The sequence below is a fragment of the Coccinella septempunctata genome, chromosome 1 (genome assembly GCF_907165205.1).
Source record: "Coccinella septempunctata chromosome 1, icCocSept1.1, whole genome shotgun sequence".
Classification (NCBI taxonomy): Eukaryota; Metazoa; Arthropoda; class Insecta; order Coleoptera; family Coccinellidae; genus Coccinella; species Coccinella septempunctata.
This window is the reverse complement of record NC_058189.1, coordinates 71,126,752-71,145,730: the sequence shown is the minus strand read 5'-3', so window position 1 is coordinate 71,145,730 and position 18,979 is coordinate 71,126,752. Positions and strand designations below refer to the sequence as shown.

Below are 18,979 nucleotides of genomic sequence, written 5' to 3'. Positions count from 1 at the left end.
GGAAAAAATTGCACTTTTCTCGGATACCAATGAAAATATAGGCATTAGGCCATTATATGAAATCATTGCCAGTGTTGAATTGATTAGGATATTAATATAATATTGAAAAGAAATGGTTTGGAATAAGTGCAAAGATGAAACGATCGTACCTATCTCGAACATTGGATGACACTAAATAATCATAAATAGTTCGCCGTTGTACCTTTTGTTCCATACGTAGGTACTTGGGGAAGTACAAGCTCATGTCGAAGAATTAATTCTCGTAGATTTCGGAGAATCATGTTTCGTAATATACCTGGACGATGAATATTCCAGATTATTATTATTGACTGAATACATTGAAACTCGCACGACTTGTGACTGTAGCGAACCATCTCATCACATAAGTATCAATGCGATAGTGTTCAGTGTAGATCTTGAAAGCTGTAAGTTTCAATTCTTCTCTTGAATTCGCCTAGTTTTTTTCAATTTTCCGTCCATTGCTGCCACGCATATGCGCAAAAATTGTATTCCCATAAAGTAGAAACGTATGGCTTGAAGTAGAATATGCTGCTTTTTATTTCAAAGGTTATATTCTTTACTTAGGTATCATACTTTACCCCAACTCTATACATATGCAGGATTAATAATGAATAGGAGTGAGAAAAAAATCACTCTCCCTAATAGATTTTGATTAGTGATATGAGGGAGGAGACTCTAGCGGTGGTGGAAGTGTTCATCAGCCTCATCCGCCGATTGAGATAAGTTTTTCACTTGATTATGATTTGATCCCGATAAATATTGACCATGCTTTTCTCAACATTTTCCCAACTAGATTATAAATACGTTGTAAAAGAACAATATTTCATGAGACTTTTTTTGAAACTGAAACCGAATAATTTCTAAATCTAAATTTAGATGACATGACATGACATGATCTTCATCAGGTGAATTTTTTCCCAACCCAAAACGGTCGGACCATACGTTATGCATTTAGAGAAATATAAAGCTATGTGTAAAGATAGTCCTTTTTCTCAGTAGGAAATAATCATAATAAACAAAACCAGCTTCACTTCCAAGGTTGATTTAGAAGACCACTTGTTTCATGGTATTTTCTAGTTATTTGTTACAATATGTTTCGGAAAAATATGAATACCTATCTCAAGAACACCCCTGTTTTTCTGGTAGAACTAGGTTCAGATTGATCTTATAAGCATTTTATTTTCAGGTAGATTCCCCATCTAAAACTGCAAAGTTTGTACCAAAACTATGAATAAAGAAACAGCGAGAAAAAATAAACTATGTCGTCGACCTAACTTGAATATAGAAAGCGAAAATAAAGCTGGTTGTGCTAAAAAAATATTCAACTCAACAACAATTGAACCTTCTCTCTTATTATGCATACTATCATCCACCATATACCAGATAATTACTATAAATCTTTATCTAGAGAAAACCTGTAGGGTTCAGTTTGGCCTGAACGATACAGTTTGTGATGCTCTATCAGAAAGAAGAATATTGGGCTACGAAGTTGAAGAAGCTCGAGTACAGAACTACGTTACAGAATTGTCTGCAATTTCTACATTCATTCAAGGATTATTTCCTTTTTGTCTTTTATTATTTTTAGGTTCTTGGAGTGACAAACATAGTTGCAGGAAACCATTGATATTAGCACCCATTTTGGGCGAAATTGTGGCTGTGATTTTGTTAATATTGAATACTGCATATTTCGAAGAAATTCCTGTGATTTTTACCGCTTTTTCTGTTTCCCTTCCTACTGCACTGATGGGGGGATGGCCATGCTTATTTCTAGGCGTCTACAGTCATATAAGTTACTTGAGTGATGATGATAATAAAACGTTCAGAATAGGAATATCTTCAACAATCCAAAACGTAGCTTTCATCCTTGGTTTGGGATCCAGTGGATTTTTATTAGCTCCAATTGGGTTCATTGGAATTTATGTTATCTGCTTGATAATGCTCGTTCTTTCATTTTTGTGTGGATATTGGTTGATAAAAGAAATTACAGCGGAAAAAGGGAATAAGAGAAATGTAACAACCAATGGCAGAGTTAACTTTTTGGATATTTTTCGATTAGAACATCTCAAATGTACAGTAAAAACTTGTTTTGTGAATAGTCGAAATGATAAGAAAAAAAGGATATTTACAATTTTGTTATTATGTATTATGACTTTGGGACCAATGCAAGGTTAGTGTTTTCTCCATTTGTGATGGTTTCATTCCTCTTATTATTAAATCTGATTTCAAATTTCATTGTGGCATCAAATTATGATCCATAAAATTTCATCAACTAAATTTCAGTTGGGTACCATAATCTAAGTTTATTCTATGTATACTGGTGATTTCACTTCAGCAACCGAACCGTCAAAGGTTTGATCGGACAATCAAAAATCTCCCGTACATCTATGCTATATTATTCTTATACATAATGTCCATTGTTTCAAAATTCGGAAAAACCAGTAACTGTTCGATGCTGCTGTGGAATGGTAAGGATCGACTATAATACCTAAAGCTTACCAGAAATCATCCAATCTTTTATTTTGTCCAGCGGCGGCTCGTGAGGTTTAGGTGCAGTAAGGCGACTGACTTGAAAATACCCAACGAAAATAATATCATGCATGGGATTAACTTCTGAACAAATGTACCTAATTAACACAGAGCTAGAAAGATTCCATAGTTTTATTTATCGGCTTTAGGATGATTTTTCGATGAAAATTATTAATAAGTCCGAATCCGAAACGGACAATCAGAAGTCATAAAACTATATACATAGGTATATTTGATTTCGTTTTCTCAAGCTCTATTCAAATGTCGAATGAAACATAGAATGTTCCATCTAAAAAAAAGTGGCTATTGCCACTTAAAGTGGCAATGGCCACTTTGTACACAAATGAGTTGAGGTATGGTTGGACGCATGCAGTGGCTTATTTAAGTAAGCTCCTAGTGCGAAAGATGTGCCACAGATAACACAGCTTCTTGTTTATTAGTCGTTTAGTTTCGAAGCTTTTTATGGGTTTTTTAAATGTGGAGACTAGGACAAAATTTGGACTTTATCCGAGATATTTTTAATATAATTCGATTTTTTGATTTATTTTTCTTTAGATGATATTTGGTAACAGTTATCAATTCATAATCTGCTGGGATCTGATTACAGGAGAAAATGCAGTTTGTTATCTTTATACCAGGTTGAAATTTGGATGGAATGAATTGGACTTCAGTATTTTCTTCCTGACGCATTCGTTCATTGACATTATCGGTATAACTGAAGTAGTTGTATAAAACATTAAAATCTGCATACTAATTTTAAGGTTCTTCATTCAGCATTGTGATACTATCGAAAATATTCAAATGGGAAGATTCTGCAATAGGCGTTTTAGCTTTATGTACTGTTATAATCGCTGAAGTCATATACGCTTTTGCACCGAATTTTAAATATTTTTATGCAGGTGAGCTTTTCATATATGAATGAACATTTGATACTTTATCTTGTACTAACTATTTTCTCCACTTGATATCTCAACTCACATTTGATTATCAACTTTTTGTTGGCAGGTATAATCGCGGATATTTTTTTTACCATTCCTCCAATTGCACTGCGTTCACTTATGGCCAAAATAGTACCAGAAAGTGAACTTGGAAGATCGAATTCTCTTTTAGGCTTGAGCGAAGCTCTAGTGCCGTTGATATTTGGACCGATATATTCAACGGTCTATAAAAATACCATGAAAATCTTCCCAGGATCGTTTTATTTTGTTTCCATATTCATGTACTCTATCTCTACGCTTCTCTTTATGTGAGTATTGATTATTAAAGCATTTATTAAAATATTTTCGGAGAACGGATCTGAATTTTGCTTCTGGAATCAGATCGAGTTGGATTTATTAATGATAATAACAGAGCTCTATAAGTATATTGAATGTATGTGGTCGATACTTGATGAAAATCCATCCAACTGTACATAACTTTATCTCTGATTCCACATACTATGTAGTAGGTATCTACTGGTTGCAATTTATTTATTTTGTTCAAATTTGGTTTATTTACAGATATTTGCATAGGCAGTCTCCCAATGATCGAAATAACGTAGAAGAAAAAGTAAAACTAAGGAATTCCTGTGAATATAAAAACAAAATTCAAAGAATCATTTCAGAGGAAGCTGAAAGGATAGAAGACAGTGCATAGAGTGAATATATGATTTTTACTCAATATTTTTTAAACTATTATATGCAAAGAATCTTTTATAAATAATGATGTGGATGTAGAAACTGCAAATCGTCGCTTTACCAAGAAAATTTCCTCCTCCTTCTCCACTTCTAGAAGAAAATGGGTTTTAGATGCCTATCTCTGATTGTAGGTACCTATTTAAAAAAAATGGTTTAAGTCATTTTTGCTGCAACAAATTACATATATTCAATATAGTTAACTATTACTTACTAAATGGTTGAGTATTCAATGATTTTTGCGGATCTCTTTCCAATATTTAGTAATTTTTGCTCCTGTAAAATTGTCAGATACGGATTTAGGCAGTTTTCTCATTAAGCCACGAAATACAGTAGTTACCTAATGTTTTTGTTCATATGTAATTTTTTCATTCCTGTTTTATGGGGTAATACGCTTCTAAGAGATTTCATTAACTGGGGAAAACTCCTAGAAAATATAAAAAATGTAATATGTAATACACTTTTGAAAATTATAACGATAAAATAGGTTCTTGGATAAAATCTTATTCATAGTAGCAAACCATTATTTATTTACAGGGATTGTTATCTACAACTGATTATTCATGACACAGAAATGACAGACGTAGATAAATCATTATCATTTATAATTTCCTTTCTGGTTTTCAACAATCGGAATATTACATATAGATAAATTAAGTTTTAGTGATTGCTTTTCCTATGTTGTTAGTTCTACTAGGTACTTCAGTTATTTGTCTGAAGAAAAACATCTATGGTAGAGGATCATAATTCGAAAACAAACTGTTATCTAATTCTTGGGGGAACTGAATTATTGTTTTGTGGTATGAAGGTATGGAGAAAGAAGAAGTTATATTTCAACAAAAAACTGACCATAATGGTGTTAACGAGTTCAAATTAAGCCTATCTAGTATTACAGTAGAACCTTTGGTTCTAATATACATCCTTCCTTCAACCATTAATACTTTAATTACACAAAATTTGATACTTGAAGAATCATGTCGTGTCAATCTTGGTTACAATCAATCTGTATGTGATGCAATAATGCAGAAAAATACTTCGGGTTATACCGAAATTGAAGAAACTTCCGTACAAAAGTTAGCCTCTGACATATTATTCATAAAAAGTCTGGTCCATGGAGTAATACCTGTTATTATAATGCTTTTTGTTGGATCTTGGAGCGATGGAGAGCATCGACGAAGACCTTGTATACTCGGTGAGTCTATTCGTGTAATATATTCCAATGAAAAAATGAAAATCAAGTAACTGCTCTTATGCCTATTGATCATTATCTAAAAAAAAACGTTAATTTGGCAAATAATACGCCAATAAGAACAAAAAATTATAATCTAATATTACTTTCGTCTTCCTGAATATGTACCTTTCATAGGTAGTTGAAATAATCTCTCTTAGTTCATAATATGCACTAGTGTCCATCTTATGGAATTGGCAACAACAGTGAATTCTATTGGTAAAATTAGCCTGTCCAGATGAGGCGAGAAACGCGCGATTCGCTACGCGCGAGTCGAGATAGCACAGTAGATCCCGTCTACATGCCATCGCGAGATTCCTGTTGAAAACCGCGCATTTGTCGATTCATCTTGACAGGGAATAATAATCTTCGGGTATTATTGTAGCGAGTTCAAAATTATGCACTCAGAGCATAATTGCACAATTCGCTATATGATAAGAATGGCTGCGACAATTTTGCAATCGTTGAAGTAACGGGTGATGTGGACATAAAATCAATATTTGAGTTTTTGCTACTTCTGGTTGACGGTTGAATTTGAATAATTAACAGACAAGAACTACAATTTACTGAATTAACACAGAAATAGGTTGTGCCACAATTGTCGAAAAAAGAAGATCAAAAATAACCCCTGTCATAAGTACCTATTACAAAATTTGAAACTTGGACTTTTTCAAAAATTACATATCTCGAACCTGAAATGTGTTTTAGTTCCATCTCGAAATGACATTCTTCGAAGTGACATCGTTGCAGATATGATGAAGAAATTATTTCACCATTAATATTGTCTTTCTAGGAAATTTCTGTTGAGGGACAAGTATTCCAAATTCTGTGTAAAAACAAACCTCATGCATTCTATAGTCAATTTGGTTTATAATTATTAGCTTTACCCAATAGTTATCATTTATTTTGGAGCAGTTAAAAATTATGAATTTGTTTTTTTCAGGACCTATAATTGGTGAATTGATAGCAGTTGCATTTCTTATAGCCAATTCACTTTTTTCTCATAAATTACCTGCTCTGTTAACGGCACTGGCATACAGTTTACCCATGGCCATATCAGGGGGTCTCCCTTGTCTATTCTTAGGTGTTTATAGTTATGTTGCCACATGTAGTAGTGAGGAAAGCTTGACAATGAAAATAGGTGGAGTTTCTACGATTGAAAAATTGGCATATATCGTAGGATTCGGTATGTATCAAAATACAATGTACCTATACGTATTGGTTGAAGTTTCAATTACCATATTAAACGCCTAAACCGAAGTATTAAAGAGTATTCAACTTATTTAATGCATACCTACATGTATAGTATGTATTCATACATGGAGACAACAGTGTTCCAAAAAGACGATAAAGCTCTTTCTACTAGTTCGCTATCAGTTAAGAGGAAAAGTAGGTAGTTGTAATACCTCAAGAATCTCCATTCAAAAACGGCATTCACTAGGTCTAGTTCTTAATTTACTTTTCCAATTTTGTACGTAAAGCCTTGTTTTTTTTTTAAATTGAAGTTAAAAGACGTTTTTAGGCCACCAACTGCTTCTTTTTTTCCAATGAAGTTGTTTTTTTATGAGAAAAAAATAGTTGCGATAGACATCGACGATTCAATTCTTTATATATTGCAAAAATATTCATAGTGATATATACCAATATTACGCTGAAATTCAGGGAAATTGAAAATATGAATATTACTAATATTACCTCTCGCGTTCGCGTAGTAATTTTTATTTTTCAAATGTTCGTAATTCAGGCTATTGCTCAAAGATGTGGCAGATTTCCTCAGAGGTCGATCGTCTTGATCCCGAATCGTATGTATCTACTACTTCCCCTTAATAAAGATCACTCAAAACAATAAAACAGGAAAATCCCCAAAAGTCAATTTGACTGATCTAAGTTTTTCTAGGAATAAGTGGTATCATTCTGAATCTTCTTGGATTTATCGGTTCTTACACAACAACATTTTTCATGATTCTATCTTCTTTCGTATATGGGTACTATATTCTCAGAGAAAGAAGAATAATTGTCACCGACATGGAGGAAGAATTTCGTGACCTGAAGGAAGCACCAATAAAATTTACAGAGGACTTATACGTAATGAAGCATTTTTTCCACACAATTCGAGTTTTACTATCTAAAAGACCATGTAATAGAAGATTGAGATTGTTTGCTTGTGTTTTACTCATAATGATTGTCAACGGACCTTTGAAAGGTTAAGTTGATATTCGAAGATTTTGTTGAATCTGAACGATAATGTTTGTAGGTGAACAATCAGTCTTTTTTCTCTATACAAAATTTAGATTTGGCTGGAATTACTGGCACTATTGCCTATTTTATGCGGGTCAGTTTGTGTTTGAGATAATAGGTAAGTTTTATTCGTTTTTTGGGAGCTTAAATTTCTATAAAATGTTCGAAGGTTCTCTACTGGTTCTGCTGATTTTAATAAAATATTTCAAATGGAAAGACGAAGCACTGGGTATCCTTTCGTTTACGAGTTCAATAATTGCTTGTATTGTATTTGCGATCGCAGGAGATGGTATATGGTTCAGTGCAGGTTCGTCCATGAATTTTTAATAATAATAACAACAGGTGGTCTTTATCGGCCATCGACCGCAGTCCTTCAGCCTATGAAGTTTTATTAGTTATTGATTATTCAGTCCAATTTGCAATGTTGAAATACTCACCTTCTAATTTTTAGGTGCTATTTTGAATTTATTCAATGGAACATCTCAGATCGCTCTTAGATCTCTCATGTCAAAACTGGTGCAAAATCATGAGATTGGAAAGACCAATTCTATATTCCAAATTAGCGAGTCCTTAACGCATCTGTTTTTTGGATCAGTTTATACGCTGCTCTATAAAAATTCAATGCATGTATTTGCTGGAAGTATTTTTTTACTTTCTTCAGTTTTGAAGTTTGTTGGAGTTATAATCTTCATGTAAGTTTTGGTTTTATTCTACAAAAATACCTATATACATACTATATGCATTTTATATTGTAGATGGCTATTTGATCAATCGGTGAAGCACAAAACTGGAAACGTAGAATTAGAATTGACTCCACAAAGTTTGGACGGAGACTCTTAGAAAGAGGAAGGGATAAAATGAAGATAATGAACTTGTATCCAGATGCGTAAAATGAAATATAAGAATTGGTTTCGCTAAAATAAATATTTTTTTGATAACTATGCGAAAGTTTTATTTGACCTGAAAGATTTATTGAAGGTTACTACGGATATACTCACTTGAAATACTACACCCCAACATCTACTCCCCAGTGTTCCTTGAAAAATGCAATCTCGAGTTATATTTTTTCATGGATTCACTAATTAGGTGGCAAAATATTTAGAATCGGAAGAAATATTGTTTGACTGCAAAATATGATTCTTTAAATAAGGCGAATTTGAATTTTCTAATGAAAAAGGGTATTCTTAAAGAGGGAAACGTACATACTTCCATAATGTATGTGCAATTCAAAGATCTGGTTCATCCTCCTCTGACTTTTGAGTGGTTTCTATTTGTATGTCTTTTATTGAATTCATCAACGAAAATAGATAGCTCCAAGCAGAAAGAAAATAATACAAGCAGAACAAATATATCATTGGCCAAAATGGAACTAACCAGGAAGTTCCACAATCCTTAAAATAGTATTCTTCGTTTTCCTTATTTTTCCTTTTGGTTATATGTTTAGCTGTATTCGATATAATTCGGTAAAAACATTTCTTCATTGCGCCTTATTCGTTCCAATTCAGTTACATGAATTGGACTGATGGAACGACGTCGAAGTATTTGAGGCATAGAGAGCCTTCCTCTAAATCCAATGTTAGGTTTTCCTTGAGGCGCTAAAATCATCCGACATAGAAAAGAAACGACACCGTGCCACACAAAGAAACCGTCTGTTGCGGACTTGTAAAGTTCCTCATCAATAATCTCATTTACCATTGTTCCTTTCTGGATGAAAGAAAACGAATAAATGGCAAGGACGAATTGGAAATTTCATTCTTGGGAACGGCAATCGGTGAAGTAGAATAAAATAATCAACCTTGGCTACATTGTTTTCTGATAGAAACGATATTGCCGAGAATAAAAATACGAACTGGTCTATTTTTTGAATGATGCTGAAAATTTCTGCATTAACAGATGCATCAAAAAGTAATTTAAAATAGTAGCGGCAGATTCGCCAAATTGAACTGAAACAAATCCAAATGGCCTCAAACTTCTGACGTGATTCTGAAAAATGTTCATATTTCATTTAGAAATATATAGAGCAGGATTAAAAGTTCTTCTTTTTGGTAAAAAAAAACCACGCAGTTTATTACACCAAAGTACGAGGAGTACCGAGGATAAACGAAGTTAAGAGAGAGGAAGTTTATCAATAGGTACATCACTTGAAGGTCACTAAGTCAATGCCGTTCATTGTTCATTGCATACTAGTACCTATGCTTAATGAATGTATCTCTTATAATGGTGCTACTATATCACACTGCAGATTAATTTTTCTCAATCTTCACATGAAGAATATTTTGAATATTCCTTAAATCGAATTAGTCCATCTGAATTCCTTCACTCTCAGAAGTAAAAGCGATTATATGATCATCAAAGACATTTTTTCATATCCGATCACATAAGCTTGAGGAACTGAAGGATTTCAGGATGATTCCTTCAGATACCTCACCACCCATATTAATTTCATGTAAATATTATTCGATCTGGCGATCACAGGAAGATCTACCAACCGAGAAACGGCCACGAAATTAATCACTTTGATTTTCTAAATTTGGCACCGAAGCATATTCGATCGCTTTTCACGGATGATGAAATTGTCGGTTTTACTCATAGTCCCATTCCAAAGTCCAGATTAACATCGAGACGTAGTAGTTTGAAAAGTATATCGATTTTTGAGACGTAAGGAAGTGATAAAAAACTGACATCTGGAATTTTGAATCATAATGCAATATTTCAACCAAATTGAAGAAATCAGCCTCAGTCGTAAAGTATTTCAGGAGAAATTGTGATATTGTGAATATTCTTGATGTATAGGAAATCTTACTGAAAAATAAAGGGGAGATAGTTTTGATACTGAATTAAATTTAAATGTTTCGTGGCAGAGGTCATTTAAATGAAATTATCCCTCAATGAGGCGCATGAACTTTGAACAATCTGAAGATTAGGAAATATGTAATAGTAGATATTGCTATTTCTGTGACGATTAAAATATTATCAAATGGTTTTAATCTGCTTTATTCAATATCGCAATGTGCAGATTCTCAGTATCTAAAACCCCGATATATGTATAATATTCGGAACTCCTCCCTGCATCCAAAGTACCTATTCATCTGTCTCAAAGCGTGAACACTGAGACAGGGCAGAAATTCATCTCCATTGAAACCGGTTCAGCAAAGGATTAAATCCTACAAAAGGAAAGTCATCGAATCAGTTAAAGCTTCAACTCGGTTCGGCGACAATCTACCGGCAGGCGAGCACACAATTGACTCGAAGATCCCGCTCTGCTCAAGGAAAATCATTTCCTAATTGATTACCTTCATTCGTATCCGACAAGTGTTCATATGCGATTTTCCTTCAATAAGTATCTTCAAGTTCTGAGTATAGCGCAAGGTTAATTTGGTTGAATATTACGTAGTTCAAGATGTATTTATAGAAAACGGACTCTAGTTGAGATTAAACTATGTACTTAGCTACATATTCCCCAACACTTCTCAGAACCAATTTTTCATATTCCTGTCTTCTTTGTCATTTTGTGACTGAAATGCAGATACTATTGTTGCATTTAGACGGCTTGTGTTTCAAATTAGAGAAATTAAGTACATTTTTTGGTTTTTTGTCTTATCCTTTATAGTTTTACCCTACACTTTCTAGCTCATATAAAGTCGGAAGAAGAAGATGAAAAAGTCTACGAAAGGTCGCTAAATATGTGACATGAAATAGTTGGTTATTATTCTGTTCTAATCTCACAACAATTGTCTGCAATTGTTTTCTATTTTCTTTGGAATGTTACTACATAGTGGCGTTAGTGGTAGTGCCGTGAATGGAATATTTATCATAAAATATTTAATTGAATTTAAGTTCCTGTTTTAAATCTCGATTCGAGGTTGACAAATTAAAATATCGTCAATTAGAACCTTAATTCGTTATTTAATCATCAATAAACCTCATAAATAGGCAATTATTTCAGTTCTTTTCCGTCCATTCTTAATAACTCCAAGTTTTGCGTCTGTTTCTACTCGGCCATAATTTCGTGAGAATTTAAAATTTATGTAAATCCCTAATTGAAAATTTTATTAATTATAATACGTTTTCTAGGGAAAGACTTTCACAGATTCTTCCAGATTTTCTGAGAAACTTCGTTGGGGAGTTCTTTTTGATTTTTGTTCTCTTTTCTTAATTTTTATTATTATTAGCATATTCAAGGAGACAGCAAATCTCATATCGGAAGATTCATCGTCCATAAAAACATCAAACTAACAACATTCCATAATGTGTGTTTATCCTAAATATTATGACCATCTGAACTCCGAATCCTTGTCCATAATTCATCATCCCTTAATGAAATATTTTGTTGGATAAGATGAGAAAAGCAAATTCCATTTCAGTGGAACGATAAAAATATTCGTTTTCTTGAGGTGTTCAAGAAATTTCAGATTCAGACGTTCTGATTATTTCATCATTCGTATCAAAGCGAAGGATTCCAAGGATTTATCCTTAATATACATATTTAAGGGGATGAATGCCGAGTAACATCTACATAAGAAGGATTTTTCCTTTGATGGAACTTCCATACCTCCGCAAGCTTCGAAATCCGGTCGGTATTTTCCGTTTCGCTTCCGCAAGCACACGAATACTTTTTTTTTAATCAGTGGCGGTTTTCAGATTAAGGTTTCTCTATTATCTACATATAGCTTAGTCCTTATTTTGAGTACCCATTCTAAAATCAAGAAGTTCTAATTTTTGCGATTGTTATTCGTTACATTTGAGTATCAAAAAATAGAATACTTTTTTTTTTCCTATACCTATATTTTGAAGTTTTAACCTCTGTTGGTAATTTTTATTTTATGTAGGCAAAAATAACTTCCAAATAAGTATAGTAAGTTCAAATCTAATCAAATCCAGTTATTGTGCATGCTGTTGTCCATCGCATTTCTCCACTTGAATATTCATACTGCTACACTGCTTCGACATTTGATTGAACTGCAATATTCATGCTTTTAATGTAGAGATCGACGATAAATTTAGCTTCGATTTAGATGAGATTGTGGAACAATGGCGTCGTACTGCATTGATTGTTACATAGGTATTCCAGATTAGATTGATATAGATAATCCAGAATGCATTATTTATTTACCCCGAATTGTTGAATATGACTGACCCTTCATTGCATTATGAATTTCTAAAGATTCTTATGAAAATTTGATGTAGATACCCCTCAGATAAGAGAAATCCCCAACTCTATACTCATTGATTAGAAAGTAAAGTAAGGAACATGACCAGAGGACTAAACCGAAGTTGGGAAGTTTTGAACGCATGTATGTACATATTTAGAGGACACTAACCCAGTTACTGGCCCACTTCAAGGTTAATTGGGACTCCAGAAAAATAATTTTTTCCGAATATATGAAATATGCGATCAAGTTGATAAATGACCCTTGGCTCTTAATATCGTTTAAAAGATTTCTACAGAATTTAAACTAGATAGATTCTGGCAGATTCTGTTCTGCCAAGCGAAGAAGAGTCACGAAGGATTGCGAAAATGTTCGAAATGGTGCTTCGATGTGACACAACAGAGATATCTGATATCATTATTATTGAATGAAAATATTACGATTTATCAATTCTGCATGCGAAATTAGGGAAATCAAAGGTTAAAAAGTTAGATAATATACAAACAAAACAGTCATCCAGAGTATCATTAGCAATGTATCCTTATAGCCCACCAAAACAATCCCTTCACACGAATAAATCTATTTCCGAATTTCCGTAAAAACTGTTTTCTATATAGTTATTGAATAGACATATGAAAAACAGTTGGAAATCAGGTATATGCAGTTAAAGAGGATGATATGTTTAGGAATACTTATTCGCATGATGCTCCTTTAGTTACATGTTTAACTGCATCTTTCAAATTATTTATAATGTTCGCAGCTATTTTCACTAAATAGTGAATGTCAGAGTTTGTCAAACATCGCTTAGTGAGAATCATGTAGTGACAATACAATAGGTATATATTGTAGGTATATTTGAAGGTTTCTCACGCCATATTCAATTATTAATTCAATGCGAATTAAGATTCCGAGAAAGAGAGAACGCTTGGATGCCTCAGGAATTCTCGAAGAAACACCGGAACAATATGATGAAGAAATATTCCGGTGGAATATTCGGTTGAATTTAGTATCATAAGAAGAAGCTCACAGGCTGGGCTTTAGAGTATGCTAATAGCGTTAAGGTGAAGAAGCTCGGTTGGAGATAATGGAGTCCATAATCCTAGTCTTCGTTGGGATAAAATAAACAGTTCAACATTTACATTTGGTATATTGATTTATCACCTCCTGTTGAGATTGATGAATATCATGATTTTGATATGCAATATCTGGAAGTAATTCCTTGGTATAATTCTCGAAAAGATATTCATTCGAAAGGAGATTCGATGAAAAAACATCATATCATAATTAACTTTAACTCTCCGATCAAAAGTAATGAATATTCATTGTGAGTGCAGAGAGTGGTCAACGAAAATGCAAAATCTAAAATTTAAGATAATTCGAGCTTTTCTCTTACCATGGAATAAAATTTTCAACTTTGGTTATTAATTGTGAGGAAATGGAAAAAGAGTCGTAGCAAAAAATTTTAATTAAAATGTAGGATTTTTTACGCGATACAATCAGGAATTATCATACACCGCGAAACCGTCACACCGCAGACTAATAACCTCAAGTTTAATTTGAATTCCTGGCCTTGCTCCTGAAGGAAATTGCGTCCAGAAGTGTCTGCCTTTTCCTTCAACCTAATTCGGACAAACGCCAATAAGAAGTAATGGTTTTAGTATGGAAATCGTGAAGTAAAAGAGCTTGGATTGGACCGGGCAAGTATCAATTAATACTGACCTAGTTGTGCCTAAGGTGCTCGTGCATTGCAAGAGACTTTTATTTTTTTTTTCTATCAAAAAGTCCAAATACTTGGCATGTTTAATCATTTTTCTAACCAGTAGATGAGCTATTCATAAAATAACCAGAGAGTGATTAGATACATAACGTGGAAGTAAACTAAGCAGCAAATGAAGTGGGATATTTCTTTTTCATATATTTCTTATCTTATATTACCTTACACCCTCAATGTTGAACCACAATAATCTTTTACGAAATCAGAAGAACCTCGTGTGATGATTATGTGTGCACGTCAAAATATAGGTATACATACATATGAATATTCTTGATGAGTGATTCTTGACTCTTGCAGATATTCCAATACGTTATATTTTGTCTCAAATGAAACTTGGGAAAAATATGGTATCTCCAGTCATCGCAGTTTGAAGAAAATTCTAGTTATATCCGTTTTATCAACTTAGGGTAGATATATATCTGAGGGAACATTCTGTAACAACTGGGGAATACCGCACTTTTAGAGATCTGGGGATTTGAACCCCATAGTGTTCAAATATAAAACGAGCAGACAAACTTATATGTGTGGCGCTACTCTATTTTCGAGATTTACCCAGAAGCCCTTGAGTACATTACGTCCACATAAGTTCCTATTTCGGTATTCGAACATTCAATCCACGAACATAAAAGTAGAAATTGGGAAGGATGGTGTTGTATACATGGTTAAAGTATCGTTTAACTAGCTGTACCAACTCGGCAGTTTTATAGGACGAACTGGAAACCTGAGCAAAAATTTTTCCATGAACCGATGTGTTATGAGAGAACAGACTAGACATATATTACTATATTTATTGAAGTAAAAACTGGCCGTAGTTAAACAACTCATATAACTGAAACTCATATGGTCCCGTTTTTAGTTCAATTACTTTGTTGCTTCTCCATCCAATTATGATGTGAGGATCAATCGAAAATTGGATTGAAAGTCTATAGATGGATGATGCCTATTTCAAATCCAATGGCGCGACGACAACATTTCGTTGAGTGAATTTTTCAAATATATTCATGGCATATAGAAACATTAGACAACAATGTTCACAAATCGGAATATGTATGGAGTATACATAACGTGAATGGAAATAAACACCTCGGAAATTGGCTTATGCCACGTTGAATATGGGATAAGATCAGTGGGAAACGAAGGAAAATGTCTTCATCTTGAGTTCCCTTCACCTGATGTGTTTCAAAATAAAGGGTGTTCTGGTTGAGTGAATTTTAGCTTCCTTTCTGCAATTACCTCGCTTGAATAATTCACAAATTAGATCAAATAACTTAACGGCAACGCTTTTGGGTAATGTACCGAAACATTTGTATAAGAGATTCGTCAAAGATTATGGACTCGCTTGCCTATATTGTGTAGGCTTCGTATTTGCACTTCGTCCCCGACTGAACGAGGCAGTCAGCTTTTCGATTTTATTGCATGCATATTGTCCTTTCATTTATTCATGGGGTTTTTCAGATTTATCGGCAAATTGCAGGATATTTCATTCAATATGGAATATCAAAAGGACTTTGATTCTAAAATATTTATTTTGAAAGTAAACTTAATGTTAGAAATTGTTAAAAGCAAAAAGGTGAATATTCCTGAACAACTTTATTGCACGAACGTTTTCAATAACCTATCGCACATCAGAATTAGAGACAAATTTATGTGGGCATATGTAGGTATCTACATCTATAACCTGCAGGTAGGATATAGAAGAGAGATTAGTGATTGAAAGATGTTTTTCTCTATCTTCAGTTAATGAAACGATGCATAGATAGGTTATCGGGAACGCTCGTGTTTTATCATCATGAAACATATACATATGATCAATATATTCGAATAGAATAAGAAGCGCCACTGGTTAACCCCATCTGAAGAGAAATACCTAATCCGCATTCGTCCGTCGACTTCTTTGTCGTTATAAATCACTCGGAACATTTGTTTTCGGTAAAAAACGAATAAAACTACTGAAACTCAATAAATCAAGGGTAAGGCTATCGGAAGTCACCTGCTACAGTGCAATTTACACAGAAAATAAAACTTGAGAAACGAATGTCTGAACGTAAATATGAAAAACTGCTGATCCCAATTTGACTCGAATTTCCATCTCAATTCAGGAGTTACTTATGTGGGTATCTTCAGAATCGAATAAGTATATATGTATGTTAAAACATGAAATCTAACGATAGAATCAATAAATTTATTGAATCATGTTCTTCTATTGTAAAGGGTGTTTCAAATAAGATCAATATAGTAAAAAGTATATTTTAATTGGGTTATAATGTATAAAAGTAGATACATATTTGCTAATTATGTATGGAACAATACATCTAGTAATTCATGCAGGTATATTTCATAATATTTAGCTGCTCCGCGGATTCATGCATGTTTTGCACTTGCAAATGGCTGAATATTCCTCAATCAACCAACTTCGGTGCCCATGCACGAAATACTTTTTCAGAATTTTTGTTGTGACCATCAATAATATTATTCTCCTACATAGATAGTTGTTATCAAAAATATTCGGGCTAATTTTGAGAAATATCGATGATTGTCCGACTTTTGATATTTATGCAATTTTCCCGTGATGGACAAAATGAAGCTAATCCTAATTCTTTCCTTTCAGAACTACTTTTCAGACTTATACAATTATTATTGTAGAATTGCGCGAATCATTAGTCTCATTATTATCAGATAAATTCTCGTTGTATCGAACTCCTATAGTGCTTACTCTTAATTACCCTCAGCGACGTAAGTTTTGTGTGTTTATACCCTTCAGTTTCCGGTTCCCCCAATGTCATTCTGGGAAACCCAACATAAATAAAGTTCTGTACAAATAAAGTCATTCAATGTCATCAGATTCCGAGAAACTATTCGTGCATGGATCATTAGGTTGAGGAAACGGATATATGAATGCGCTAGGGTAGCGGAATATTAGAGACAAAAAACGGCAGAGTTTTCGGTATATCGACAAGTCAAGTTTACTTGATGAGTAAGTTTTTAGTTTTCCCTTTCGATCGTTGGATATTTTCTCATTATAGGCTGCACATTTCTACTTTTATGGTTTTGTACATGAGTAAACATTTGCAATTGGGTGATTTGTTAAAATAACCTGAAGGTTACTGACGAATACCTACTAAATAGACACTGAGACAAAGACAGACAAATCAATTCCTAAAACAGTTTTCAGAGATATTGTAATTCTTGGTAGCTGAAAGTTCAGATATCCATGACAGTTGAGAAAAAAATTGAAAAGAATATTTGTCCAATACGTCCTGAAGTGGGGCGGGCCTTTAATTAGTTCAACTGAAATTGAATTTACTCAAATTGTCACAAAACTATTGGAAAAAAGGTCAGAGCGTTGAGTTAGCTAGCAACTCATAAAAATTTAATAGAATATCGTCTTAGCCAGAATAAACTGGAATACTGGAGATCGAGGAATGCCAATATGAAATGAACTTCACCAGGTTTCTTATCAACACCACGGTTCGTATAATCATAACTTCGAAAGGGACTTTGAGAGTGTTCATCACAGTTGAGCGGGAGGGATGAATAAGACCTATACTCTATTGAATCTTTGGGGGGCGAATTCATCCTGCTAGCTAGGAGCTAGCAGCTCTTACACACTTAATAAGTACATATTAAGTAAAAGGGGTAGATACTTGTCATGAATAGTATAGTTAAAAAGCAAAAGAGACATATTGTATGTACCTAGTTGAGGAATATGCTGCAAAATATTCTCTTCTACTAATTCAAAGATAAGCTTTAGCCGGTGATTGTTACTTGTCGTGTCTTATACAGTCTTATATCAATTCACCTTGGAATAATTAGAAATCGATGCTATTTTTTTATGGATGAAGTGAAATATGTAGTTTTTAGTATCTATGCACATGATTCTTACAGGTTGTAGGTACTATTAATAGCGCCTTTCGACTTATTGAAATCTGCTGCTTTCGTGTGGAACACTAAAGATATTCACAACAATTTAAACTTGAAAAATAGTTGTAAGGAGATTATTGTTGAGAGTATTTTAATTCTCCAATTTTCTGCTACAGTCAGGATCCAATTAATGTTGTGGTCGCACCGCGGGCTACTGAAACCAACTAAGACGGTCATTTTAACAGTTCAGGCTAAACTGATTATTATTAGCTAGATCAGTACAAATTGCGGGGTTGAAACACTCTGGAAAGCTGCGTCCTCATAATCCTGGACAAATTGTATCTGATATTCAATATAATCGGCTTAGAGGCCCATAGCACTGACGATGCGGCTTGCTATTGCGTCCTTAGGTTATTTAGTAATACCCTGCATTGCTGTTTTCAATAGAGGTAAGCCATAAATAAAACATGGAATTTGTCCATTCGTATCCCTAATACAAAGAAAATCT

The 18,979-nt window shown here is 33.6% G+C and overlaps 2 protein-coding genes and 1 long non-coding RNA gene across 9 annotated transcripts; 2 read left to right on the top strand and 1 right to left on the bottom strand.

The window, feature by feature from the left end:
• Positions 1-229: 229 nt before the first annotated feature.
• Positions 230-4,438, top strand: LOC123322894. Of its 6 annotated transcripts, XM_044910973.1 has the most exons (7): positions 408-425; positions 586-1,138; positions 1,176-2,188; positions 3,155-3,256; positions 3,309-3,446; positions 3,553-3,793; positions 4,047-4,438. In XM_044910973.1, the coding sequence occupies exons 3-7, from the start codon at positions 1,249-1,251 to the stop codon at positions 4,180-4,182; spliced, it is 1,557 nt and encodes a 518-aa protein (XP_044766908.1). In that variant the 5' UTR covers positions 408-425; positions 586-1,138; positions 1,176-1,248; the 3' UTR covers positions 4,183-4,438. The 6 variants fall into 6 exon arrangements, 5 of the variants coding, with proteins under 5 accessions (XP_044766909.1, XP_044766910.1, XP_044766906.1 ...); XM_044910974.1 differs by lacking the exon at positions 586-1,138 and having other exon boundaries at positions 230-425; positions 1,208-2,188; positions 3,120-3,256; XM_044910971.1 differs by lacking the exon at positions 586-1,138 and having other exon boundaries at positions 278-425; positions 1,208-2,188.
• On the bottom strand, positions 4,180-6,302 carry LOC123322899. Its single transcript, XR_006539227.1, has 3 exons — positions 5,578-6,302; positions 5,344-5,488; positions 4,180-4,647 (listed from the first exon to the last, which is right to left on the bottom strand). It is a non-coding gene; the product is annotated as an uncharacterized LOC123322899 (long non-coding RNA).
• Positions 4,671-8,627, top strand: LOC123322897. 2 transcript variants are annotated; one of them, XM_044910979.1, is made up of 7 exons: positions 4,673-5,412; positions 6,392-6,634; positions 7,346-7,651; positions 7,703-7,804; positions 7,856-7,993; positions 8,138-8,378; positions 8,442-8,627. In XM_044910979.1, the coding sequence occupies exons 1-7, from the start codon at positions 5,031-5,033 to the stop codon at positions 8,524-8,526; spliced, it is 1,497 nt and encodes a 498-aa protein (XP_044766914.1). In that variant the 5' UTR covers positions 4,673-5,030; the 3' UTR covers positions 8,527-8,627. The 2 variants fall into 2 exon arrangements, with proteins under 2 accessions (XP_044766915.1, XP_044766914.1); XM_044910980.1 differs by lacking the exon at positions 6,392-6,634 and having other exon boundaries at positions 4,671-5,412.
• Positions 8,628-18,979: the final 10,352 nt, after the last annotated feature.

Bases quoted from the DNA above. Each gene is read 5' to 3' on its own strand.
- LOC123322894 (XM_044910971.1), top strand. From the start codon at position 1,249: ATGAATAAAGAAACAGCGAGAAAAAATAAACTATGTCGTCGACCTAAC. The intron at 3,257-3,308 runs GTATAACTGAAG...ACTAATTTTAAG, and splicing joins TTCGTTCATTGACATTATCG to GTTCTTCATTCAGCATTGTG. The intron at 3,447-3,552 runs GTGAGCTTTTCA...TTTTGTTGGCAG, and splicing joins TTTTAAATATTTTTATGCAG to GTATAATCGCGGATATTTTT.
- LOC123322897 (XM_044910979.1), top strand. From the start codon at position 5,031: ATGGAGAAAGAAGAAGTTATATTTCAACAAAAAACTGACCATAATGGT. The intron at 7,652-7,702 runs GTTAAGTTGATA...TAATGTTTGTAG, and splicing joins TGTCAACGGACCTTTGAAAG to GTGAACAATCAGTCTTTTTT. The intron at 8,379-8,441 runs GTAAGTTTTGGT...TTTATATTGTAG, and splicing joins GTTGGAGTTATAATCTTCAT to ATGGCTATTTGATCAATCGG.